The sequence below is a fragment of the Ranitomeya imitator genome, chromosome 8 (genome assembly GCF_032444005.1).
Source record: "Ranitomeya imitator isolate aRanImi1 chromosome 8, aRanImi1.pri, whole genome shotgun sequence".
Taxonomy (NCBI): Eukaryota; Metazoa; Chordata; class Amphibia; order Anura; family Dendrobatidae; genus Ranitomeya; species Ranitomeya imitator.
The window spans coordinates 44,770,505-44,791,478 of record NC_091289.1 but is presented as its reverse complement, the minus strand read 5'-3'; the positions used below and the strand labels follow the sequence as shown (position 1 = coordinate 44,791,478).

The 20,974-nt window shown below is 46.9% G+C and overlaps 1 protein-coding gene across 1 annotated transcript; it reads left to right on the top strand.

Moving 5' to 3' along the window:
• The first annotated feature begins 644 nt into the window (after positions 1-644).
• SPCS1 (signal peptidase complex subunit 1) lies at positions 645-20,638 on the top strand. The gene is made up of 4 exons (XM_069736824.1): positions 645-801; positions 1,906-1,965; positions 9,727-9,813; positions 20,258-20,638. The coding sequence occupies exons 1-4, from the start codon at positions 766-768 to the stop codon at positions 20,372-20,374; spliced, it is 300 nt and encodes a 99-aa protein (XP_069592925.1). The 5' UTR covers positions 645-765; the 3' UTR covers positions 20,375-20,638.
• Positions 20,639-20,974: the final 336 nt, after the last annotated feature.

Sequence of the window (20,974 nt, the reverse complement as noted above, 5' to 3'; positions counted from 1 at the left end):
AAAAACATGGCGTTCCCGAAGCTCTCCCCCCTTCCCAGCCCCCGCAATCCCTGAGGCACTGTGCAATATTCTAGCTTTGGTTAGTATTAGTATTATAGGACCGGCTGCTTGTATATTAGTGGCAGACGTCGGTTGGTCAGTGGCAGCGCTCTGAGTTATCAGGTAGAGACCCGCGTCGTATCAGGCGATGTGAGGGCAGCCCCGGGGGCCTGTGACTCGCGTCTTGTCAGGCGGTGTGAGGACAGCCCCGGGGGCCTGTGACCAGCCTCTTCGTCTTTTCAGGCGGTGTGAAGACAGCCACAGGGGCCTGTGACCAGAGTCTTTATCTTGTCAGGCGGTGTGAGGACAGCCCCGGGGGCCTCTGACCAGCGTCTTGTCAGGCGGTGTGAGGACAGCCCCGGGAGCCTCTGACCAGCGTCTTGTCAGGCGGTGTGAGGACAGCCCCGGGGGCCTCTGACCAGCGTCTTGTCAGGCGGTGTGAGGACAGCCCCGGGAGCCTCTGACCAGCGTCTTGTCAGGCGGTGTGAGGACAGCCCCGGGGGCCTCTGACCAGCGTCTTGTCAGGCGGTGTGAGGACAGCCCCGGGAGCCTCTGACCAGCGTCTTGTCAGGCGGTGTGAGGACAGCCCCGGGGGCCTCTCACCAGCGTCTTGTCAGGCGGCAGGAGGACAGCCCCGGGGGCCTTCGTTAGCTGACGCTGCTCCGTGGTCTTGTCACTGTGTTTCCGGTTTGCAGCCAGTGTGTGGCAGACCGAGCAGCTGGCATCATGTTGGACATATTTGCTTCTATCCCGACCCAGATGGTGAGTGGGGGGCAGTCAGAGGACAGCTGTGCCCGGGACCACTATAATGCTATCCGTACTGTTGTATCGCCAACACATACCATAGTGCGAGCTCCATAGCTGCATCCTGTAACTGCCAGGACAGAAAATAACGACATAATGTCACCATGTCAGTAGGGACTAACCAGTAAGGGCTGAACAAAGCCGATCTGCTCTCGGATGTCGCAGTACAAGCTGCAAACAGTTCTTCAATGCTTAGACCTGATGAGGCCGGTGTCATTGCTTTGAAAATCCATGTTATTTTGGCACTTCAGAAGTTATCTTCTCTGCAAAGAGTTTGTATGTTCTCCCCGTGTTTGCGTGGGTTTCCTCCGGGTTCTCCGGTTTCCTCCCACACTCCAAAGACATACTGATAGGGAATCTAGATTGTGAGCCCCAATGGGGACAGTGATAACGATGTGGAATATGATAGTTGTATATTAGCAATGCAAAATAATCCTCCTTTATTGGGATTGTCAGGTGCTGGAGATCCCCTCCTTAATCACATTAGGGCCACACAGAAAGTACAAATCTATTCTCCCCCCACAGTGACGTTGGTGCTGCTATTCCCAGTGGGGATCGAGACATCGCTGTGTAATGTGACCGCTGCAGCTAATCAGCCGCCGCTCCTCAATGTTCCTGCCGGGTGTTTCACACAACGTTTGAAGTTAATAATGGAGCAGCCTCTTCCATCCGGATTTTGTGTCGCCTTTTGGCTGCGATTGATTTTGGTCATGGAGAGAGCAGCGTTTAAAGGGAAAAAAAAATGTTTTACGTTAGTGTTCGGCGGTGGATTTGCAACAGGTTCCTTGCTGAAGTTCTGCTTCATATTACCGTACAATACAAAGGAAATGGGTTTTCTCCAATTCACATAGGGTTAAAAAAAAAATCTGCAGATTTTGAAAAATGTCTTGCCTGCCCTTTGCCTCAGCGTTCTGTGGGGAATTATCCCAGATGTAATCCACGGTATAGAAATCCACGGTATAAAACTTGTGTAACAGACGCTGATTTTTGCCTGTTGTGAGCGAGGTCTAATGTGTGTAATTTGTGGCATCTATCACATATTTATTTTATTTTTATTTGCAGGACTATAAAGGTCAAAAACTTGCCGAACAGATATTTCAAGGAATTATCCTATTTTCTGCAGTAAGTATTATTTTTCCATTCTTAAAGGTTTTGTCCCGCCTTGAGGTACAAGTCTACATTCTGACCGCAGACTTGGGAATCCTCACAGTGCGCAAACTACATGCTGCCTGGATTCTCCGGTGCCGGCAGAGGACGGCTACGTGTCTGCAGTATGTAATTTGCAAACTCCCGGCCACATTCCAACTAGACGTGTCCAGCCTCTGTCAATACACTTGCTCACGTCTAGTCTGCATGTATGCCAATCGTATACTTGCGGTCACATGTCTGCCTACTCCTGGCGTCGAAGAATACTGACAGCGTGCAGTGTGTGAGGATTCACGTAGTGTAACTGCAGACTTGAACCCCAAGCCTGGACAACCAGTTTAAGACAAATATTTCCTATTTCTGTTCTTATTTACAAAAGATACATAAAATTCCCCCTATGTCAGATGCAATTATGTGATCACTGCTATTAGTCTTGCATGGCAGCATTCAGAGGTTGCAATACAGAGTTCACAGCAGGATACAAATGCTGCCCAGGTAAACTTTCAGACGTTTTACTGGCCACGCGGTAGACCCTCTCACCCACTGACTCTACACTCTAGCTCTACAGTGACTAAAGGTACCTTCACACTGAACGATATCGCTAGCGATCAGTGACGTTGCAGCGTCCTGGCTAGCGATATCGTTCAGTTTGACAGGCAGCAGCGATCTGGATCCTGCTGTGCCATCGTTGGTTGGAGCAGAAAGTCCAGAACTTTATTTCGTCGCTGGATCACCCGCTGACATCGCTGAATCGGCGTGTGTGACGCCGATCCAGCGATGTCTTCACTGGTAACCAGGGTAAACATCGGGTTACTAAACGCAGGGCCGCGCTTAGTAACCCGATGTTTACCCTGGTTACCAGGGTAAACGTAAAAAAAAACAAACACTACATACTTACCTTCCGGTGTCTGTCCTCCGGCGCTCTGCTTCTCTGCACTGTGAGCGTCGGCCAGCCGGAAAGCAGAGCACAGCGGTGACGTCACCGCTGTGCTTTCCGGCTGGCGCTCACAGTCAGTGCAGAGAAGCACAGCGCCGGGGGACAGACACCGGAAGGTAAGTATGTAGTGTTTGGGTTTTTTTACGTTTACACTGGTAACCAGGGTAAACATCGGGTTACTAAGCGCGGCCCTGCTCTTAGTAACCCGATGTTTACCCTGGTTACCAGGGGACCGGCATTGTTGGTCGCTGGAGAGCTGTCTGTGTGACAGCTCTCCAGCGACCAAACAGCGACGCTGCATCGATCGGGATCGTTGTCTGGATCGCTGCAGCGTCGCTAAATGTGACGGTACCTATGGGGGCGTGTCCTAGCTGGCCATGTGAGTGGAAGCAGGGAAGAGTGCTCCCGCTGCCAGAAAGACAAAAATCCTGCTTTAACCCCGATTTTCGGGTAAACTCACCTAAATCCGGCTGGCTGAAGGTCCGGAGAGTGCAGCGGTGCGGAGCAGCAGGTCCGGAGTCGGCAGCGATGACCAGGAGGCGGCAGAAAGACGCTGGCACCAGCGGTTCAGGAGCCAGCCAAGATGGCTCCGATGCTAGGAAGGACGCCGAGAAGGAGAACGCCGCATGTCAGCGGCGCATGGAGGTGGCCGCAAAGCTGCAGCAGTATGCCAGAGTGGAGGCTGCTGAGGAGGCAGAACCAGGAGCTGGAGCTGACCAGGAGGAGGAGGAAGCAAGCACAGCCGAGCAGCATGAGGTACAGAGGGGGAAGGAGAGAGGCAGCATGGCTGGGGCTAGTGGGGGACCTGAAGCCATATCACAGGGAGAGGAGCCGACTCTTAGAGATGTTATCACACTGATCTCCTAGTGCCAGCAATCCCTGAACTCCTTGGCCCAGCAGATGCAGGAAGTTAAAGGGGACACGGCACAGATTAATGCGGCTCTGCAGAAAATGGACAAACGTATAGGAGTGGTGGAGGAGAGGGTGAGCACGGCAGAAGATCACATAGTGAAATTACAAAAAGCTGAAAAGAAGTTCGCCCAAGCAATGGCCGAGCTCGCTGCTAAAAATGAGGATCTGGAAAATAGATCCAGAAGAAATAATATACGTATAGTGGGGCTGCCTGAAAAGACTGAGGGGAGAAATCCCACTGAGTTTGTGGAGAACTGGCTGTTGGAGAAGATTGGGAACACAGTGTTGACAAAAGTCTTTGCTGTTGAACGTGCTCATAGGGTCCCGCCGCAGCCCCCTGCCCCAGGAGCGAATCCCCGTACCATGCTTGCTAAAATACTCAATTACAGAGACAGAGACATTATCCTTAGAAAGGCTAGAGAGATGGAGGATCTGACGGCTGGAGGTCAAAAAATCGCCATTTATCCGGATTATTCCGCTGCGGTTCAGAAGCAGCGGATGAAGTTTACTGGAGTCAAGCGGCGACTGAGGGAGCTGGGAGTGCAGTACTCAGTGATGTTTCCCGCCAAGCTGAGACTGGTGGCTTTTAATAAGACCCACTTTTTCTTGACACCGGAGGACGCTACCCAGTGGCTTGATACTCATGAGAAAAAACTTAAGGGAATGGGCGACTGACATTTCGGCGAGATCCAGTTGGGATTTGTTTTCTCTGTCGATGGAGGAGAGTTCTGCGCTCGTTAGCAATGGTTAAAGAGTTGAGCAACTGTTGGGGGTTTGGCTGGGCCATATTGAAGGAATGGCCGGAGGGGACAGTACCAACTACTAAGTACGGGGGAGGAGGGTTATGCTGGGTACTGTGAACTGGTTTGGTACTTTTTCTATATGTTAATATAAGTTGAAATGTTAAGATACAATAAAGTGAAAGTTGGGGGGGAAATTGTGATTGCTATGGCAGCGGGACGCGAATGGAGAGGGTTAAGTAAGGGAGAGTGTTCGCAGTGGGCAGTGGAGCCCCACTCTTGCTGAGAGGAAGAATGCGTTACAATGGGGGGGTTAGGGGGGTAAGTTGGGAGGGGGCAGGGGGGTGGGAGGGTTGGGGCAGCTCATACTTGGGAAATTGGATACTTTAAGAAATGATGAGCCACATGATGGGAGATTGTATTAAAATATTGAGTTGGAATGTGAGTGGTCTGGCGGATAAAACACGGCGAGCGGCAAGTTTGCAGTATGTCCGAGAGCAGAAGGTCTCAATGATATGTCTGCTGGAGACACATTTAGTGCGGGAGAGGGTGAACGTATTGAATAGGCGCTGGATACAGAGGGCGTATCATTCTACTTTCTCGACGTATTCTAGGGGTGTGTCTGTGTTAATACCTGCGGGGGTGCAGTATGAGGAGGTAATGGTAAAAGAGGATGTGGATGGTCAGTATGTGGTGGTGAAATGTAAAATGAATGGAGTATTGATGTGTATAGTGGCAATGTATATTCCGCCCCCATACTCAAGAAGATAAGAGAGGTGCTGGAGAGGGTAGAGCGTTGGGGACCATTACCATCTCTAATTATTGGCGATTATTTCGGCCGGTGGGGACACGGATCGGGAGCAGGAAGGAGTGGAAGATTCACCCTAATTGGCTACACAGTATGGACTTGGAAAAGATAAAGAAGGAGTTGGTGGAATTTTTTGAGATCAACGAGGGAAGTGTAGATGTTCTTACTGTGTGGGAAGCCATGAAGGCGTACTTGAGGGGACTGCTGTTCAGGGATATTAGCAGGTGTAAGAGGAAATGAAGAGAGACAGAGAGGTTGGCGGTTGATGGGCTGAGGATAGCCGAGGATGAGATGGTAATAGCGGGTACTCCGGAAGCTGGGAGGAGGCTAAAGGCAGCTCAGAGTCAGTTGGAGGAGGTATTGCTCGGTAAGGCTGAAAGGAAGAGGGAATTCATGAATCTGGCTTTTTACCAGGAGGGCGAATCTGTGGGTCATTTGCTATCGATGGTGGCTTCTGCCCAGAGAAACACTTCCTTTGTTCATTCTTTGGTATCGGGGAGCGGTGTGGCTGTCTCTGAGACTTCAGAGATTTTGGACATTTTTGCGGATTTTTATGCGGACCTATATTCCTCTCAGGTAGATGGGTCGGTGGAGGACACGGTGGCGTTCCTTGAGGAATTGGAGCTCCCAAGGCTGAGTGACATAGAGAAGATTTGGAAGCTCCCATCACGGAGGAGGAGTTGGGTCGGGCACTGCAGTCTATGGCAAATGGGAAGGCACCTGGCGTAGATGGATTTCCTGCTGAAATTTATAAAAACTTTGGGGAAGTGCTGATCCCTAAATTAAGGGTACTTCTGGAGGAGGCTAGGAGTGGCGGTCGTCTACCGGCATCTATGCGGGAGGCCATAATAGTGGTGATTCCTAAGGAGGGGAAGGACCCGACACAGCCGGATTCATATCGGCCAATCTCCTTGCTTACTACAGACGTTAAACTTCTGGCTAAGGTGTTGGCGATGAGGTTGACAAGTGTTATTTCCGGACTGGTGCACTCAGACCAGTCCGGCTTTATGCCTGATCGGTCCACTGCGATCAACTTACGAAGGCTGTATATGAATTTGCAACTCAGATCCGACAACTGTGGCCAGAGAGTTATTGCATCTTTAGACGCCCATAAGGCATTTGATAGTGTGGAGTGGGGATATCTCTGGCAGGTGCTCCGGAGTATGAGGTTTGGACCGCAGTTCATATCCTGGATTCGACTGATGTACTCGATGCCGATGGCTAGGGTTAGGGTAAATGGGGAGTTATCACGGACCATACAACTGGCTAGAGGGACGAGACAGGGGTGTCCGCTCTCTCCTCTTTTGTTTGCTCTGGCTGTGGAACCACTGGCTGCTAAGCTTCGACGGTCTGATGAGGTGACTGGGTTTAAATATGGGATGATTGAAGAAAGGGTGGCGTTGTATGCGGATGACATTCTGCTATTTCTGGCTGACCCGGGTATGTCCTTGGAGGGAGCCATTGGGATTATTGAGCGTTTCGGATCGGTGTCGGGACTTAGGATAAACTGGAGTAAGTCTGTCTTGTTTAAGGTGGATGATGATGGTGGGGAGCCACTGGAGGATGGGCGACTGGAGGTGACTAGCCAATTTAAGTACCTTGGAATATGGGTATCTATGCCTGTTACTGACTATATACATAGAAATCTGACTCCAATCTTAGGTGTTCTTAAAGCGAAAGCGGATGCTTGGCTTAAACTGCATTTATCTGTGGTAGGTAGGGTGAATCTTATTAAAATGATTTTGATGCCAAAAATACTGTATATTCTTCATAATGCGCCAGTTTGGATACCACGCGGGAGATTTAGACAGATTAACTCTCTGTTCAGGAATTTGATATGGGGGAGACAGCATCCGCGTATCAAACTGGAGACACTTCAGCGACCCAAGGAAGATGGGGGATTGGCATTGCCTAACCCTGAAATATATTTTCTTGCAGCCCAGAGTCAGCATTTAAAAGGCTGGGCGCATGAAGGGTCATCTGGGGCAGTACAGCGGCTGATGGAAGTAGTGACAAAAAGAAGGCCAGTGGTACAATGTTTGGAGGATGGATCCCTGGAGGCTCTGGGGAAATTATACCCGACTGTGTTGTTGATACGCAGGCTGTGGGGTAGGCTGAGACATATACGGGGGGTCACGGATTTGACTAGATTCTCACCGCTATGACATAACAGCAACTTACAGGAGTTTGAGGCACTGGGGGTACTGACAGAATGGCAGGTCAAAGGGATTCAGTACGTGTATCAAATAATTGAGCGAGGTGAATTGAAATCATTTTCCCAATTACAGGCGGAATTTGGTCTTGGGACTGTGGGGGAATTTCAGTATTTGCGGATGAGGCATGCTTTTGGAGCTCAGAGTAGAAACGGAGGTATTGGAATTCAGAGGGATATAGTACTGGAGTATGTGTGTAATGATGGGACTACTGGGGGAGTCATATCTACTTTGTATAAAGATCTGTTGCACACTTTCCAATTGGGGTTTCCAATAATGGTGAGAGCTAAGTGGGAGAGGGATCTGGGTCCAATGGAGAATGAGACTTGGGAGTCGGTGCTAGAATGGGTCCCACGATTGTCACTGAGCGAACCGTATAGACTGTCACAGCTCTATGTGATACACAGGGTTTATAAGTCTCCGATGGTGCTATATAAGGCTGGTTTGCGTGATGATTCTGAATGCCCGAGGTGTAAAACTGCAGATGCTGATATACTCCATATGATGTGGACGTGTCCGAGACTGGCTGCTTTTTGGGTGGTAGTTTTGAGTCGTATGGAAGGTGCGTATGGATGTAAGGTGCCAAGGGATCCTATAGTGTGCTTGTTGGGATGTGTGGATGAGATTGGAGTGGATAACAACCTAAAGATAGCTATTGCCAGATTGTTATACATGGCTAGGAAGGTAATAGCTCGAAATTGGATTAGGGAAGAACCGCCGTCAAGAGGAGAGTTCCTCCAGTATGTGAAGCAGGGCCTGACACTAGAAAAGGGGTTTTATAAAAAAAAAAAGAGGGAAAATCGAAATGTTCAATAAAATGTGGTCTCCGTGGATTGCTATGGGATAGGGGTATTATAGAGGGAGAGTTAATTAAGGTTCCTAATTAATGGTAATGTTAAATGTGGCTTATATTATTGGCCGAGGGATTAGATAGTATATTGGTCTAATGATGGAAGTGCTAACCAAGGTCAGCTGCTTTGTTGGGTGGGGTTGGGGGGTGGTGGGATTGAAGGGGAATGTTTGAAGGGGGAGAAAAAAGCTTTGTATTGAAAATGAGAATGTAACATGTCATTTATCTTGTTATTCTTAATAAAAATTTAGTTGAATCAAAAAAATGTGACGGTACCTTTAATTACAGTGACTGCTGCACACCTTTGCTTCCCCCCCACATAATTTGTAATTGTGCCAAATCTTTCTCATGAGAACAATAGCTGATCTGCAGTGTGTGGCAGCGGTCACTACACATTGAACGTGCTTTGCTTTTGAGCTCCATTCAAAGTGCTCATCCGCCGGGCTTTGGGGTATATACACATTCTAATTTGGGATCAGCGCAGAAGAATTGATGCAGTATTGCCAGTTTTTTTTCCAGATTATAGTTCCTCAACTTTTTATGCAGATTAATTCTATATGGAAGACTTGTTAAAAGCTAAAAGTAAAATTCAAAATATGCCAAACATTGACCCAAATGATATTGAGTACATGGCCAACCTTTGTTTAGGCGTTGGCTTGTTAAATGGGAACTATACATCCAACAAACTTTGCATAACTCAATAATGTAGGTGAACATCAGAAACTTTCTAATATAATTTATCAGAGAAATCTGCTTCATGTTCCTCTTATCAGCTGCTTCTTCCTCCTGTCCCTCTTCCTCCTGAACTTATCAGCCACTCTGTACAAATAACTCAACTGCAGCCCACTGTGGTGTCATGTGACATAGCCCATTATACTCTCCGGAGAGTGGAGAAAGAGTTAGGAGTAGGGCGAGGAAACAGGCAGAGGGAGACATAGAAAAATCACGGTGAGCTTTCTAACAAGTCTTTTACCTCAATGCAGTGTCTGATTCATAACTAAACTGATCTCTATTGCTGTATAATTTCCTACACGCTTGTGTTTGTGTGCTGTAAAATGAATGAAGAGCAGAACTTCATTTCTATCTGCTGTGCTGTGCATGGGAGAAATCACTGCAGCTAGCCTCCTTCCACCAGCTTAGGGTAGAGTGTAAATCAGAGATTGAGCTTGCCTAGAGTAAAACTGGTGAAAATGCAGATAGGTCATATAATGGTCAGAAATGGTTATTCATCAAACAGCTAATTCTAAAGACTTAATTTATTTTTTTATCTCTTCTAGGTGATTGGCTTTATCTATGGCTATGTGATTGAGCAGTTTGGCTGGACGGTGTACATAGTCATTGCAGGCTTTGCTGTGTCTTGCTTGGTATGTTACTTTAGTGTTGTATTATTTTTAAGAACTAAATATGGTATTTTATGTTTTACACATCAGGTTATCTTCTCTTCTTATGGTAGGACATTGGTGATGGTCCATTTTCCATTGAATTTGTCATTTCATGAATTGCACTACCAGGGTACATCTGCATAGACGTTTCTTTTGTGGCAATATCCGCACCAAACCAGTGCATTTTTGTTGCAGAAATGCTGCTTATTTATCTGAATTAACCCTTTGTTCCTTGAGTATCCTCAGCTTAACCCCTTCACCACCCCTCCCCAAGCCAGTTTTTACCTTAATGACCAGGCCAAATTTTAGGCTATGTGCCCACGGTGCATATTCGCCTGCGGATATTTCTGCACCATTTTTGAAAAATCCACATGTAAAACGCATTGCTTTTTACCTGCGGATTTCCTGCAATTTTTTTGTGCGGTTTTACACCTGCAGATTCCTATTTTGGAGCAGGTGTAAAACGCTGCGGAATCCGCACAAAGAATTGACATGCTGCAGAAAATACAACGCAGCGTTTCCGCGTTGTATTTTCCGCACCATGTGCACTGCGGATTTGGTTTTCCATAGGTTTACATGGTACTGTAAACCTGATGGAAAACTGCTGGGAATCCGCACCGTGTGCACATAGCCTTACAATTCTGACCAGTGTCACTTTGTGGTTATAACTCTGGAACATGTCAATGGATCCCACAGATTCTGAGATTGTTTTTTTCGCAACGTTTTGTACTTCATGATAGTGGTAAAATTCGTTTGATATGACTTGCGTTTTTGTGAAAATTTTGAAAATTTGGTTAAAGTGTTGAAAATTTTGCAATTTTCACACTTTTAATTATTATGCCCTTAACCCCTTTCTGCCATCGGACGGAATAGTACGTCCGAGGACAGAACCCTTGCTTTGATGTGGGCTGCGGCAGTGAGCCCGCAGCAAAGTCGGGACTTGTCAGCTGTTTTGTACAGCTGACATGTGCCCGCAATAGCAGCGGGTGGAATCGCAATGCACCCGCCGCTATTAACTAGTTAAATGCTGCTATTAATGCTGACAGCAGCATTTAACAAGCGTTTCCGGGCATCGGGCCGGAAATGCACTCACCGCTGAGTCAGCGATGCGTTAGCATAACAAGCAGAGGTCTCTTGAAGACCTCTATGGTTGTTGATGCCAGATTGCTGTGAACACCACCCTGTGGTCGGCGCTCATAGCAATGCAGCAATTCTACTACATAGGAGCGATCTGAGCATCGCCTCTATGTAGCAGAGCCGAACCGGCTATGCCAGCTACTAGCCTCCCATGGAGGCTATTGAAGCATGGCAAAAGTAAAAAAAAAAAAAAAAAATTACTGTCGCCTCATTGGGGGACACAGGACCATGGGTGTTATGCTGCTGTAAACTAGGAGGCGACACTATGCATAATCTGAAAAAGATTAACTGTGGCTCCCCCTCTGCAGTATACACCCCTGGACGGCGTCAGCCTTCTTCAGTTTTTGCTTAGTGTCGCATAGGAGGCACACCTAAAAAAATTTTTTTTTACTCCGTTTTTTCCGACGGGATTACAGATGAAGAAAAGTGGGTCCCCTGCGAGACTCCCGGCATGGCTCCTTCCTCGGCCCCCTATTACGGTGTGCCCGGTTGAAGTCAAGATGCCTATTCCCCATGTCGCTCCTTTCCCAGTCCCTCGGGTACTGGTTCGAAGTCGAGACCCCCCCCCCCCCCTCCTTCCCCAATTCCTTTTGGTTTCTGGGTTGAGGTCTTGGCGAGGATAAAGCCCCCTGATGGTGACAGCAGCACCCTCCCTAAGGCATCTTTCACACGTCAGTGTCTCCGGTACGTGTACTGACAGTTTTCTCACGTACCGGAGACACTGACACACGTAGACCCATTCAAATGAATGGGTCTATGCACATGTCTCTGTGTTTTCACGTACCGTGTGTCCGTGTACAAAACACGGAGACATGTCCGCTTTTCTCCGGCAGCACGTACCACAATACGTCCCGCACGTGTGCACGTACCGCCCGCAGGAGAGACAGCGCTACAGTAAGTGCTGTCCCCTGCTTTTGGTGCTGAAGCCGGCATTCATTCCTTCTCCCCAGCAGCGTTCACTGGAGAGAAGGAATGAAATATCATGTTGTTTTTTTTTTAGTTAAAAATAAAGTTTGTGGGTCACCTCTCACCTCCCATCCCCTGTGCTCCCGCCGGCTTACAGAGAAATACTCACCCAGCTCCCGCGATGTCTCCTCTCAGTGGCCGCCGGCAGCTTGTCCTGTGTGAGCAGTCACGTGGTACCGCTCATTACAGTGATGAATACGCGCATATTCATCACTGTAATGAGCGGTACCACGTGACTGCTATTCCTAGAATAGTTTTGTGCACTCCCTCCTCAAGTGACCCCATTTTGGAAATGATACCTCTTGGGGAATTTATGTACGGATGTAATGATTTGACTTCATGGGTGTTTTCCAGAAACAGGTAGTAGTGGATGTTCCTGAGTGAAAATTGCAAATCTGCCAGTGTAGTGCCCAGTACATTATGCCCAGCTCATGCGTCTGGAGACACGCACTAAACTAGGTGGCGCTCTCAGCGCATCAGAAATGCTAAACATGAGGAAGATAAATGTGGTTTAGGCACACTGGAGCTCACTAGTATTTGCATCTCCATATTTTCCTATCGCCACGACAGCACCCACAACGAGAGAGGGGATCCGCCCACCTTCCGGACAGGAACCTACAGGTTAAAAAGGGGCGGTCCCCCTCGCCCTCCAGTTTGGGTTCCTGTCCGGACGGCGGGAGCCTACAGGTCGTTTCCTCTTACCCGGGTCCGCCAAGCCTCTGTGCGGTGTCCGGGGAGAACGGCAGAGTCGGGGGCCCGGAAGCAGCGTCGGGGGAAGTCCTGTGTCCAGCTTCCCCCCTCGTCTGGCAAGGAGCGGTGACGTTCCCGGGGGAAGGCATGCCACCCTGGGTCGTTCACACGCGCGCGACGCTGCAGGAGCAGGTCGGCGCTTATGACCCGGAAGTAGAGTGAACAACTTCTGGAGGAGACCGGGAGGAGGAGCGCGGGACTTTTGAAAAGGAGCAGCGCTCAGGTGAGATGTGTGTGCGGCAACATGTCTTCAGCAGGAGACGCCGAACACCGACAGGCAGGAGAGCACAGGTCTCATAGCGGCGAACGTGGGCAGCAGGACCCTGGCAAACCAGCGTCATGTCGCACCTCACCCCCTCAAAAACCGGTACTCTACATTTTCCAGCAGTGGTGAGTGTAATATGTAGACCATTGCCTGATACAGCTGTTTTTTCTACACTATGCTTTATTGTAGGGGAAAAAGGTCTCCAAATCTAAGCATAAGCAGTGTGCTGTATGCACAGAGCCTCTACCTGACACATATGTAAAGAAATTATGCCAATTATGCATATGTCGTATGTTAGAAGAAGAGGCCCCTCTCCGGGTATCGGATTTGAGGGAGGTAATTAGGGAAGAAATAAAATCATCCCTTAAAACCAGACGGCATGAAAAAAGCAGTGTGGAGTTGGTGTCCGATTCCAGCCCTTCGGTACAAGAGGGCGAATGTTCGGAAAGTTCTTCGGCATCCTCTTCAGATGAGGAGGGAAGACCTTGCTTTTCCACGGATGGTATGGAAACCTTAATTAAAGCAGTCCGTGCAACTATGGGGGTTGCAGAGAGTAAAGAACCGAAAACAACCCAGGAGATCATGTTCGCAGGGCTGAGCCAGAGAAGTCGGAAAGCTTTCCCAGTGGTGGATTCCGTTAAAGATCTGGTCAAACGGGAGTGGGACAAGCTGGATAAAGGGTTTTTACCTTCAGCGGCAAAAAGAAGGTACCCCTTTGAAGATGACACTTTATCCCAGTGGATGAAGGTTCCGAAAATAGATGCGGCAGTAGCCTCTACTTCGAAAACAGCCTCACTTCCGTTAGAAGATGTAGGGCTCCTCAAAGATCCTTCAGACAGAAAGGCTGACATGCTCCTTAAAAAACTATGGGAGTCATCATCTGGAGCCTTTAAGCCTGCTATCGCAGGCACCTGTACGGTCAGATCAATCATGGTCTGGGTGACTCAGCTGGAGGAGCAGCTTAAAGCGAAGGTACCCAGGGATAAGTTGTTGAATTCCCTGTCTCAGGTCAGAGAAGGAGCAGCTTATCTAGCAGATGCCTCAATTGATTCTCTGAAATTGGCCGCAAGATTGGCAGGTCTTTCGAATGCAGCCAGACGGGCACTATGGCTTAAGACCTGGAAGGGGGATGCTCAGGCTAAAGCCAAATTATGCTCCATTCCATGTAGGGGTGAGTACCTATTCGGCCCGGTGCTGGATGACATCCTTGCAAAGGCAGAAGATAGGAAGAAGGGATTTCCTAAAACGTTTAATCCCACTTTTAGGAACGCCTTCCGAAGACGCATGCCCTTCAGGAGATTCCAGGCAGACCAGTGTATGTGTGTATATATATATATATATATATATATATATATATATATATATATATATATATATATATATATATAATCGCGACTGGGATACATCAGATCAAAAGAAGAAAGGTGGATACTATAAGAACCCTCCATCTTTCTCAAGACGTAGGCGTAATTACAGATAAAACAGATCTACCAGTAGGGGGAAGGCTAAAGTTCTTCTCAGATAAATGGAAAAAGATTACTTCTAGTGCCTGGATAATGGGGGTGGTTGAGTCCGGATTAAAATTAGAATTTTTGAGAACTCCCCCAGATCATTTTGTGATAACATCACTGGACACTCCGGCCCAACAACAGGCCTTAGAATTAGAGATTCAACAATTGCTTACAAAGCGAGTTATTGAAGAAGTACCAAAACATCAGGAGAAGACGGGTTTTTATTCTCCGCTATTCTTAATCGCTAAACCTGATGGGTCCTTTAGAACTATCATAAATTAACTTAAATTGAATAAATATCTTCAGTACCACGCTTTTAAGATGGAATCCATTAAATCAACAACTAAGCTTTTGTTTCCTAGGTGCTACATGTCGGTCTTGGATCTAAAAGATGCGTACTACCATCTTCCAGTTCACAGAAATCACCAGCAATTCCTCAGGATGGCAGTATGGGTAAACCATCAGATTAAGCATTTTCAATTTTTGGCAATGCCCTTTGGCCTGTCCATGGCACCTAGAGTTTTTACTAAGGTTGTTTCGGAAGTAATGGCCCATATCAGAGAGAGAGAAACCCTTGTGGTGCCCTATCTAGACGATTTTTTGATAGTAGGAAATTCAATTGATCAGTGTACGTCTAGGGTAAATGCCATAATATCATCCCTACAGGAGCTCGGATGGATTATCAACTGGGAAAAGTCAAAACTGGAACCCACAAGACGTCAAATGTTTCTAGGAGTTCTTCTAGACTCAGAAGATCAGTCATCCTTCCTACCAGAAGAGAAGAAGCGGAAGATCGTTCAAAGGATCACGGCTGTAAGGAAAGCTCCAAACTTAAGTCTAAGAGACGCAATGTCTCTACTAGGATCTTTGACTGCGTGTATATCGGCGGTAAGATGGGCTCAGGCTCATACCCGAATGCTTCAATACGAAGTTCTTCAAGCAGAAAAAGATCTTCACGGTGCTCTGAGCAGAAGGTTCAAATTATCACCCGCCACTCTTCACGATCTGAGATGGTGGCTCAATCCAGCACATTTGTCAAAAGGAGTTCTCTGGACCATCACTCCGGACAACATAATTACGACAGATGCCAGTCCGTTCGGTTGGGGGGCCCATATGGGAGACATTCTAACCCAAGGGCGATGGTCGATTCAAGAGTCCCAGAATTCCTCAAATCTAAGAGAGCTTACGGCAGTCAATCAGGCTCTTCTTTCCTTACTACCATCCCTGAGGAATATGCATGTACAGATACAAACAGACAATATGACTGTGGTAGCCTACATCAATCATCAGGGGGGGACAAGGTCTCGATCCCTGATGACCACTACAGCACAGATATTGTCTCTGGCCGAGAAACACTTACAATCCCTGTCGGCAGTTCATATAAAAGGGGAACTCAATATAGAGGCGGACTTCCTCAGTCGCCATTCCCTTCGTCAGGGAGAGTGGTCCCTAAACCAACAGATATTCGATCAGATAGTCAATCTGTGGGGGTTGCCGACAATAGATCTCTTTGCTACGAGGAAGAACAGGAAGGTCAGAAGGTTCGCATCTTTACACATAGCAGACCAACCATTTATAGTGGATTCCCTTCGAGTCCGTTGGGACTTCCAGCTAGCATATGCCTTTCCCCCTATATGTCTGATTCCGATAGTTCTCAGGAAGATCCGGGAGGAAAGAGCCAGAGTGATCTTAATCGCCCCCTTCTGGCCCAGGAGGCCTTGGTTCTCTCTCCTCAGGACAATGTCTGTGACCGATCCCTGGGTGTTGCCAGTGGTTCCGGAACTCCTTTCTCAAGGTCCATTTCGTCATCCAAATTTGGAGACTCTTCACTTAACGGCTTGGAACTTGAGAGGGAGCTTCTGAGGGAGAGGGGGTTCTCTAATGCTTTAATAGCCACCTTATTGAAAAGCAGAAAGGAGGTCACTACAAAAATCTATACGAAAATTTGGAAAAAATTCCTTTTGTTTTATCAGCAACCATTAGGAGATAAGGCTCCGATTTCAGCGATTTTAGAATTCCTTCAGAAAGGCTGGGAATTGGGTTTAGCAGTCAACACTCTAAGGGTTCATGTTTCAGCCTTGGGAGCTCTATATAACAGTGATATAGCTGGTAATAGATGGGTTGCTAGGTTTATTAAGGCATGTCAGCGGTCTAACCCAATCCATATTGTAAGAATACCCCCTTGGGATTTAAATTTGGTACTTGAGGCGTTGACTGAACCTCCGTTCGAGCCATTAGACTCTATTTCAATAAAAAATTTAACCTTAAAAACAGCTCTACTCTTAGCATTAACATCTGCCAGGAGGGTCAGTGATATACATGCGTTATCGGTAGATCCTCCCTATCTGATAATTCTCCAGGATAAGATTGTCTTAAAACCTGATCCCGCATACTTACCGAAAGTAGCAACTAAATTTCATAGAAGTCAGGAGATTTATTTACCATCTTTCTATGAAAATCCAGGTTCAGAAGAGGAGAAAAAATATCATACTCTAGATGTAAAGAGGGCGATATTAGAATACCTGGATAGGACACAAAGCTGGAGACAGAGTAGGGCTCTGTTTGTTTCTTTCCAGAATCGGAAAAAGGGTTCTGGTGTCACGAAGAACTCTATCGCTAGATGGATTAGAGAAGCGATATGCCTGGCTTACTCTGCCAGGGGAGTAACACCACCAGAAGGCATCAGGGCGCACTCCACTCGGGCCATGGCATCATCCTGGGCGGAGAAGGCAGATGTCCCCATTGAAATGATATGTAAGGCGGCAACTTGGTCATCACCTTCCACCTTTTATAAGCACTATCGCCTTGATCTATCTGCTAATTCCAGCTTACAGTTTGGCCGTTCAGTACTTAGTGCTGTGGTCCCTCCCAGTTAAATAGTCTTTGAAAGTCTCTCGTTGTGGGTGCTGTCGTGGCGATAGGAAAACCGGTTTTTACGTACCGGTAATAGGATTTTACAGAGTCCACGACAGCACCCATACATTCCCCCCCGTATTTAGTTACTTATTCCTGCACTCTGTTGGAAGGTGTGCCTTAGAGATCACTCTATAGAGGTGGTGGTATTTAGTAGTGTTTAAGATAATTTTGTCATGTACTGATGCATTGGCGGTATCCCTTGTACTCTGGAACACAAACTGGAGGGCGAGGGGGACCGCCCCTTTTTAACCTGTAGGTTCCTGTCCGGAAGGTGGGCGGATCCCCTCTCTCGTTGTGGGTGCTGTCGTGGACTCTGTAAAATCCTATTACCGGTACGTAAAAACCGGTTTTGAGAGCTATAGGGTTTTTTTATATTTATGACGACACTCATTTGAAGGCGTGTTTTTTTTTTTCTGCGACGAGTTGGTTTTTTGGGCACACACAATTTTTTCATAGCTTGCTATTCTGAGTGTTAGGAGGCAAAATGAACAAAAAACTGCAATCCAGGAATTTTTTTTAATTTATTTTTATTCCTCGTGTGGTAAAATTTGATTAGGCAGCTTTATTCTTCGAGACAGTGTGATTACAGCGGTACCACATTTTTATATCACATTTGTGTGAAAGAGCCCATACACATTTTATAGAAAGTAGAATTATTTTTGTATCTCAGTATTATGAAGGCTATAGGTCACGGTGTACCGTGACATTGTGGAGCCAGAAGATAGCAGCGTCTGATTGCTCCTCCTCTGGCGCGTAGAATAAGCACGTATCCATTTTGAATGTTTGTTTCTTCTGGCAGAACAGGGGTTAATCGGCCATGTTGGAAATCCCTGTGCTCACAGCTGAGCTCGGTTAGCCACCCCTTTATAATCTGGGCTATGTTACTAATCATTGTCATTTGCCGCATGGCTAACGGTGGGAGAGAAGCACATATGAGAAGGAGAGGTGAAGGAGTTATTAGTGACTGTTGCTTGGTTTGCATGTGTGGTAATTCCTTATCCTTCTCTGTTTTTGTTTATTCCCCTACCTTCACACCCCGGTGCATTCCTCTGTTATATGTGAGTGAATATTTTGTATGCCTGGAGTTTTCTGTTAACCCTTGTCTGTGTTGCCTTGTTTGTTGGGTTGGTGTACTACAGTGCACAGTAGTGCCTCTTCTTTCCTGGGTGGAGGAGGAGAACAGATGGAGGGCTAACTCAGGAGATAAGGCAAGGGTGGAGGCCCCGGCATCTTCGCCATCTGAACTATCCTCCCGGGGAGCAGGGTGAGCTAGGGAGCCCCCTAGTGTTAGGGATATCGGGAATCGGGATGAATATTCATGTGTAAAATAAAGAATAAAAATAAAAAATATGGATCTACTCACCCTCGGACGCGCCCTGGTTGTAACCGCTGCAACCGGCAGCCTCCGTTCCTAAGAATGAGCGAGTGAAGGACCTGCAATGACGTCGCGGCTTGTGATTGGTCGCGTGAGCGGTCACGCGACCAATCACAAGCCGCGACGTCATCGAAGGTCCTTCACCCGCTCATTCTTAGGAATGGAGGCTGCCGGTTACACCGCTAAGGTCCAGGGTCCGCCGGAGGGGTGAGTATATCCATATTTTTTATTTTTATTCTTTATTTTTTACATGAATATGGATCCCAGGGCCTGAAGGAGAGTTTCCTCTCCTTCAGACCCTGGGAACCATTCCAGGATACATTCCGATATTTGTGTCCCATTGACTTACATTGGTATCGGCAATATCCGATATTTTTTGGATATCGGCCGATACAATCCGATACCGATACTTTCAAATATCGGACAGTATCGCTCAACACTAGTCGTGACACTATAACTTTTTTGTTCTTCCCCTGAATGGCGGCTTATTTTTTTTTTGTGGGACAAGATGTTTTCAGCGATACCATTTTTATTTACATTCATCTTTTTGATCGCGTTATATTCCACTTGGTCCCTCTGGGTGACTTTCACGTTTTTCACTTTGATTGCTGTTATAAAGCATTGCAACGCTTTATAAACCTTCAGTTCTGCTCTCACACAAGCTTCTTAGACCATGCTCTGAGCTGGGTGTCAGCTGACATATTTGCTGAACACCCGGCAGTGATCTCACACTTCTAAGTCATAGATCGGGAAGTTCATCCCTGCTGTATTGATACGTCACCAGTTTTTTGCTACCACATCGGAGAGCAGCATGATGTAGAGTCAGACACCCTGATTCCAGTGATGTATCACTTGCCGCAGTTTTGATGAAATCAGTTTTCTCTACTGCAGATCTAGCAATTCTCTGAATGTTGAGTTCTGTATAACTCCGCCCTTATCTCTGATTGGCAGCTTTGTGTACACTGTGCATAGGCAGAAGGCAGCCAATTTGTTTTAGGGGTGGGGTTATATATCGCTCATGAATATGGAGGACTACACGGTAGCAAGATTACTAGTCCTCTAGTGATAATGTGCTGTTAAATCAGTGGTTATACGTATCACAGCTACAGCAAGCAGCCAAGTAAGTGACACATCACCAGAATCAGCGTCCCTGTATCTAAATGTTGCCGCCCTCAGATTGGGTGGAATAAACTTGGTGACAGATTCCCTTTAAATTGTCATACTGTAATACCCAGCATGTCTGAGCCATGTGTGGCATGGACAACCTCGCAACATTTGCTGTAAGCGATATTATTTTTTATTTTTTGACTCCACTTGATCATCAGCTTTCTTCTTTTAGAGACCATTACAGCTCCTCTCCGTATCTATGTATATTGGTGCAAGGTTTCATCTTGTGCATCAGTATTGCCTTCATTTGCTTTCCACTTCTAACCTTTTAGAAATAAATGTAAACGTGAGCAACAGAAGACCCCTGACTCCAGACTTTCCCCTTGTTTCATCTTACAGTTAACTCTTCCTCCATGGCCAGTGTATCGCCGTCATCCATTGAAATGGCTGCCGGTGCAGGACTCTGGTACAGATGACAAGAAACAGCAGGATAAAAAATCCAAGAAGCACAAATAACAGCCCACCTAAGGACCTAACCACCAATTCGGAGGACCACCTATGGAAAACAGGCTTGAACTGATTGGTTTTCTGCTGAGCAGAACATTGTGGGGATAGGATTTGTGTTCCAGGTATTGTCTAAATGTCCAATAAAGATGCTGAGCTGTTACTTGTTTTACACGTTAACACTTTTTTCTTTTTCATGTGTTGCTTTGCTATATTTAGTGATGTTTTCCCTATGAATACCTATTCATTAAAGCTACTTTGAGGTGCCATCCTTTATTTCGGGCAAGAATTTTAAATGATTTTGGTCACTTTAAAGCGTTCGCTTACATTGCACAGATTTCATTGCAAATCTTAAGGGTTTTTTTAAGTTTCTTTTTAGAATAGTAATAGTGTCATCATCTCTGCTGCATTTTCGGGGGTCCATCTGGTGTATGATGACGTGGGATATTGGGTGAAAAATTGCTGGGCATACAGGTTCGTCTGGGCCACCATAAGATTTATTATTTCATCACTGAAAAAGAATTTGAAGAAGTCAATTTCAGTGAGGCCAGTGGTGTCAAACTGGATTCCTGAGCTGCTGCTGAAATCCGGAATGACGGGCTGAAAATTTTC

Excerpts from the sequence above, each read along its gene's own strand:
- SPCS1 (XM_069736824.1), top strand. The coding sequence starts at position 766 with ATGTTGGACATATTTGCTTCTATCCCGACCCAGATG. Across the intron at positions 802-1,905 it reads CTTCTATCCCGACCCAGATG|GACTATAAAGGTCAAAAACT; the intron begins GTGAGTGGGGGG and ends TTTTATTTGCAG. Across the intron at positions 9,814-20,257 it reads GCTTTGCTGTGTCTTGCTTG|TTAACTCTTCCTCCATGGCC; the intron begins GTATGTTACTTT and ends TTCATCTTACAG.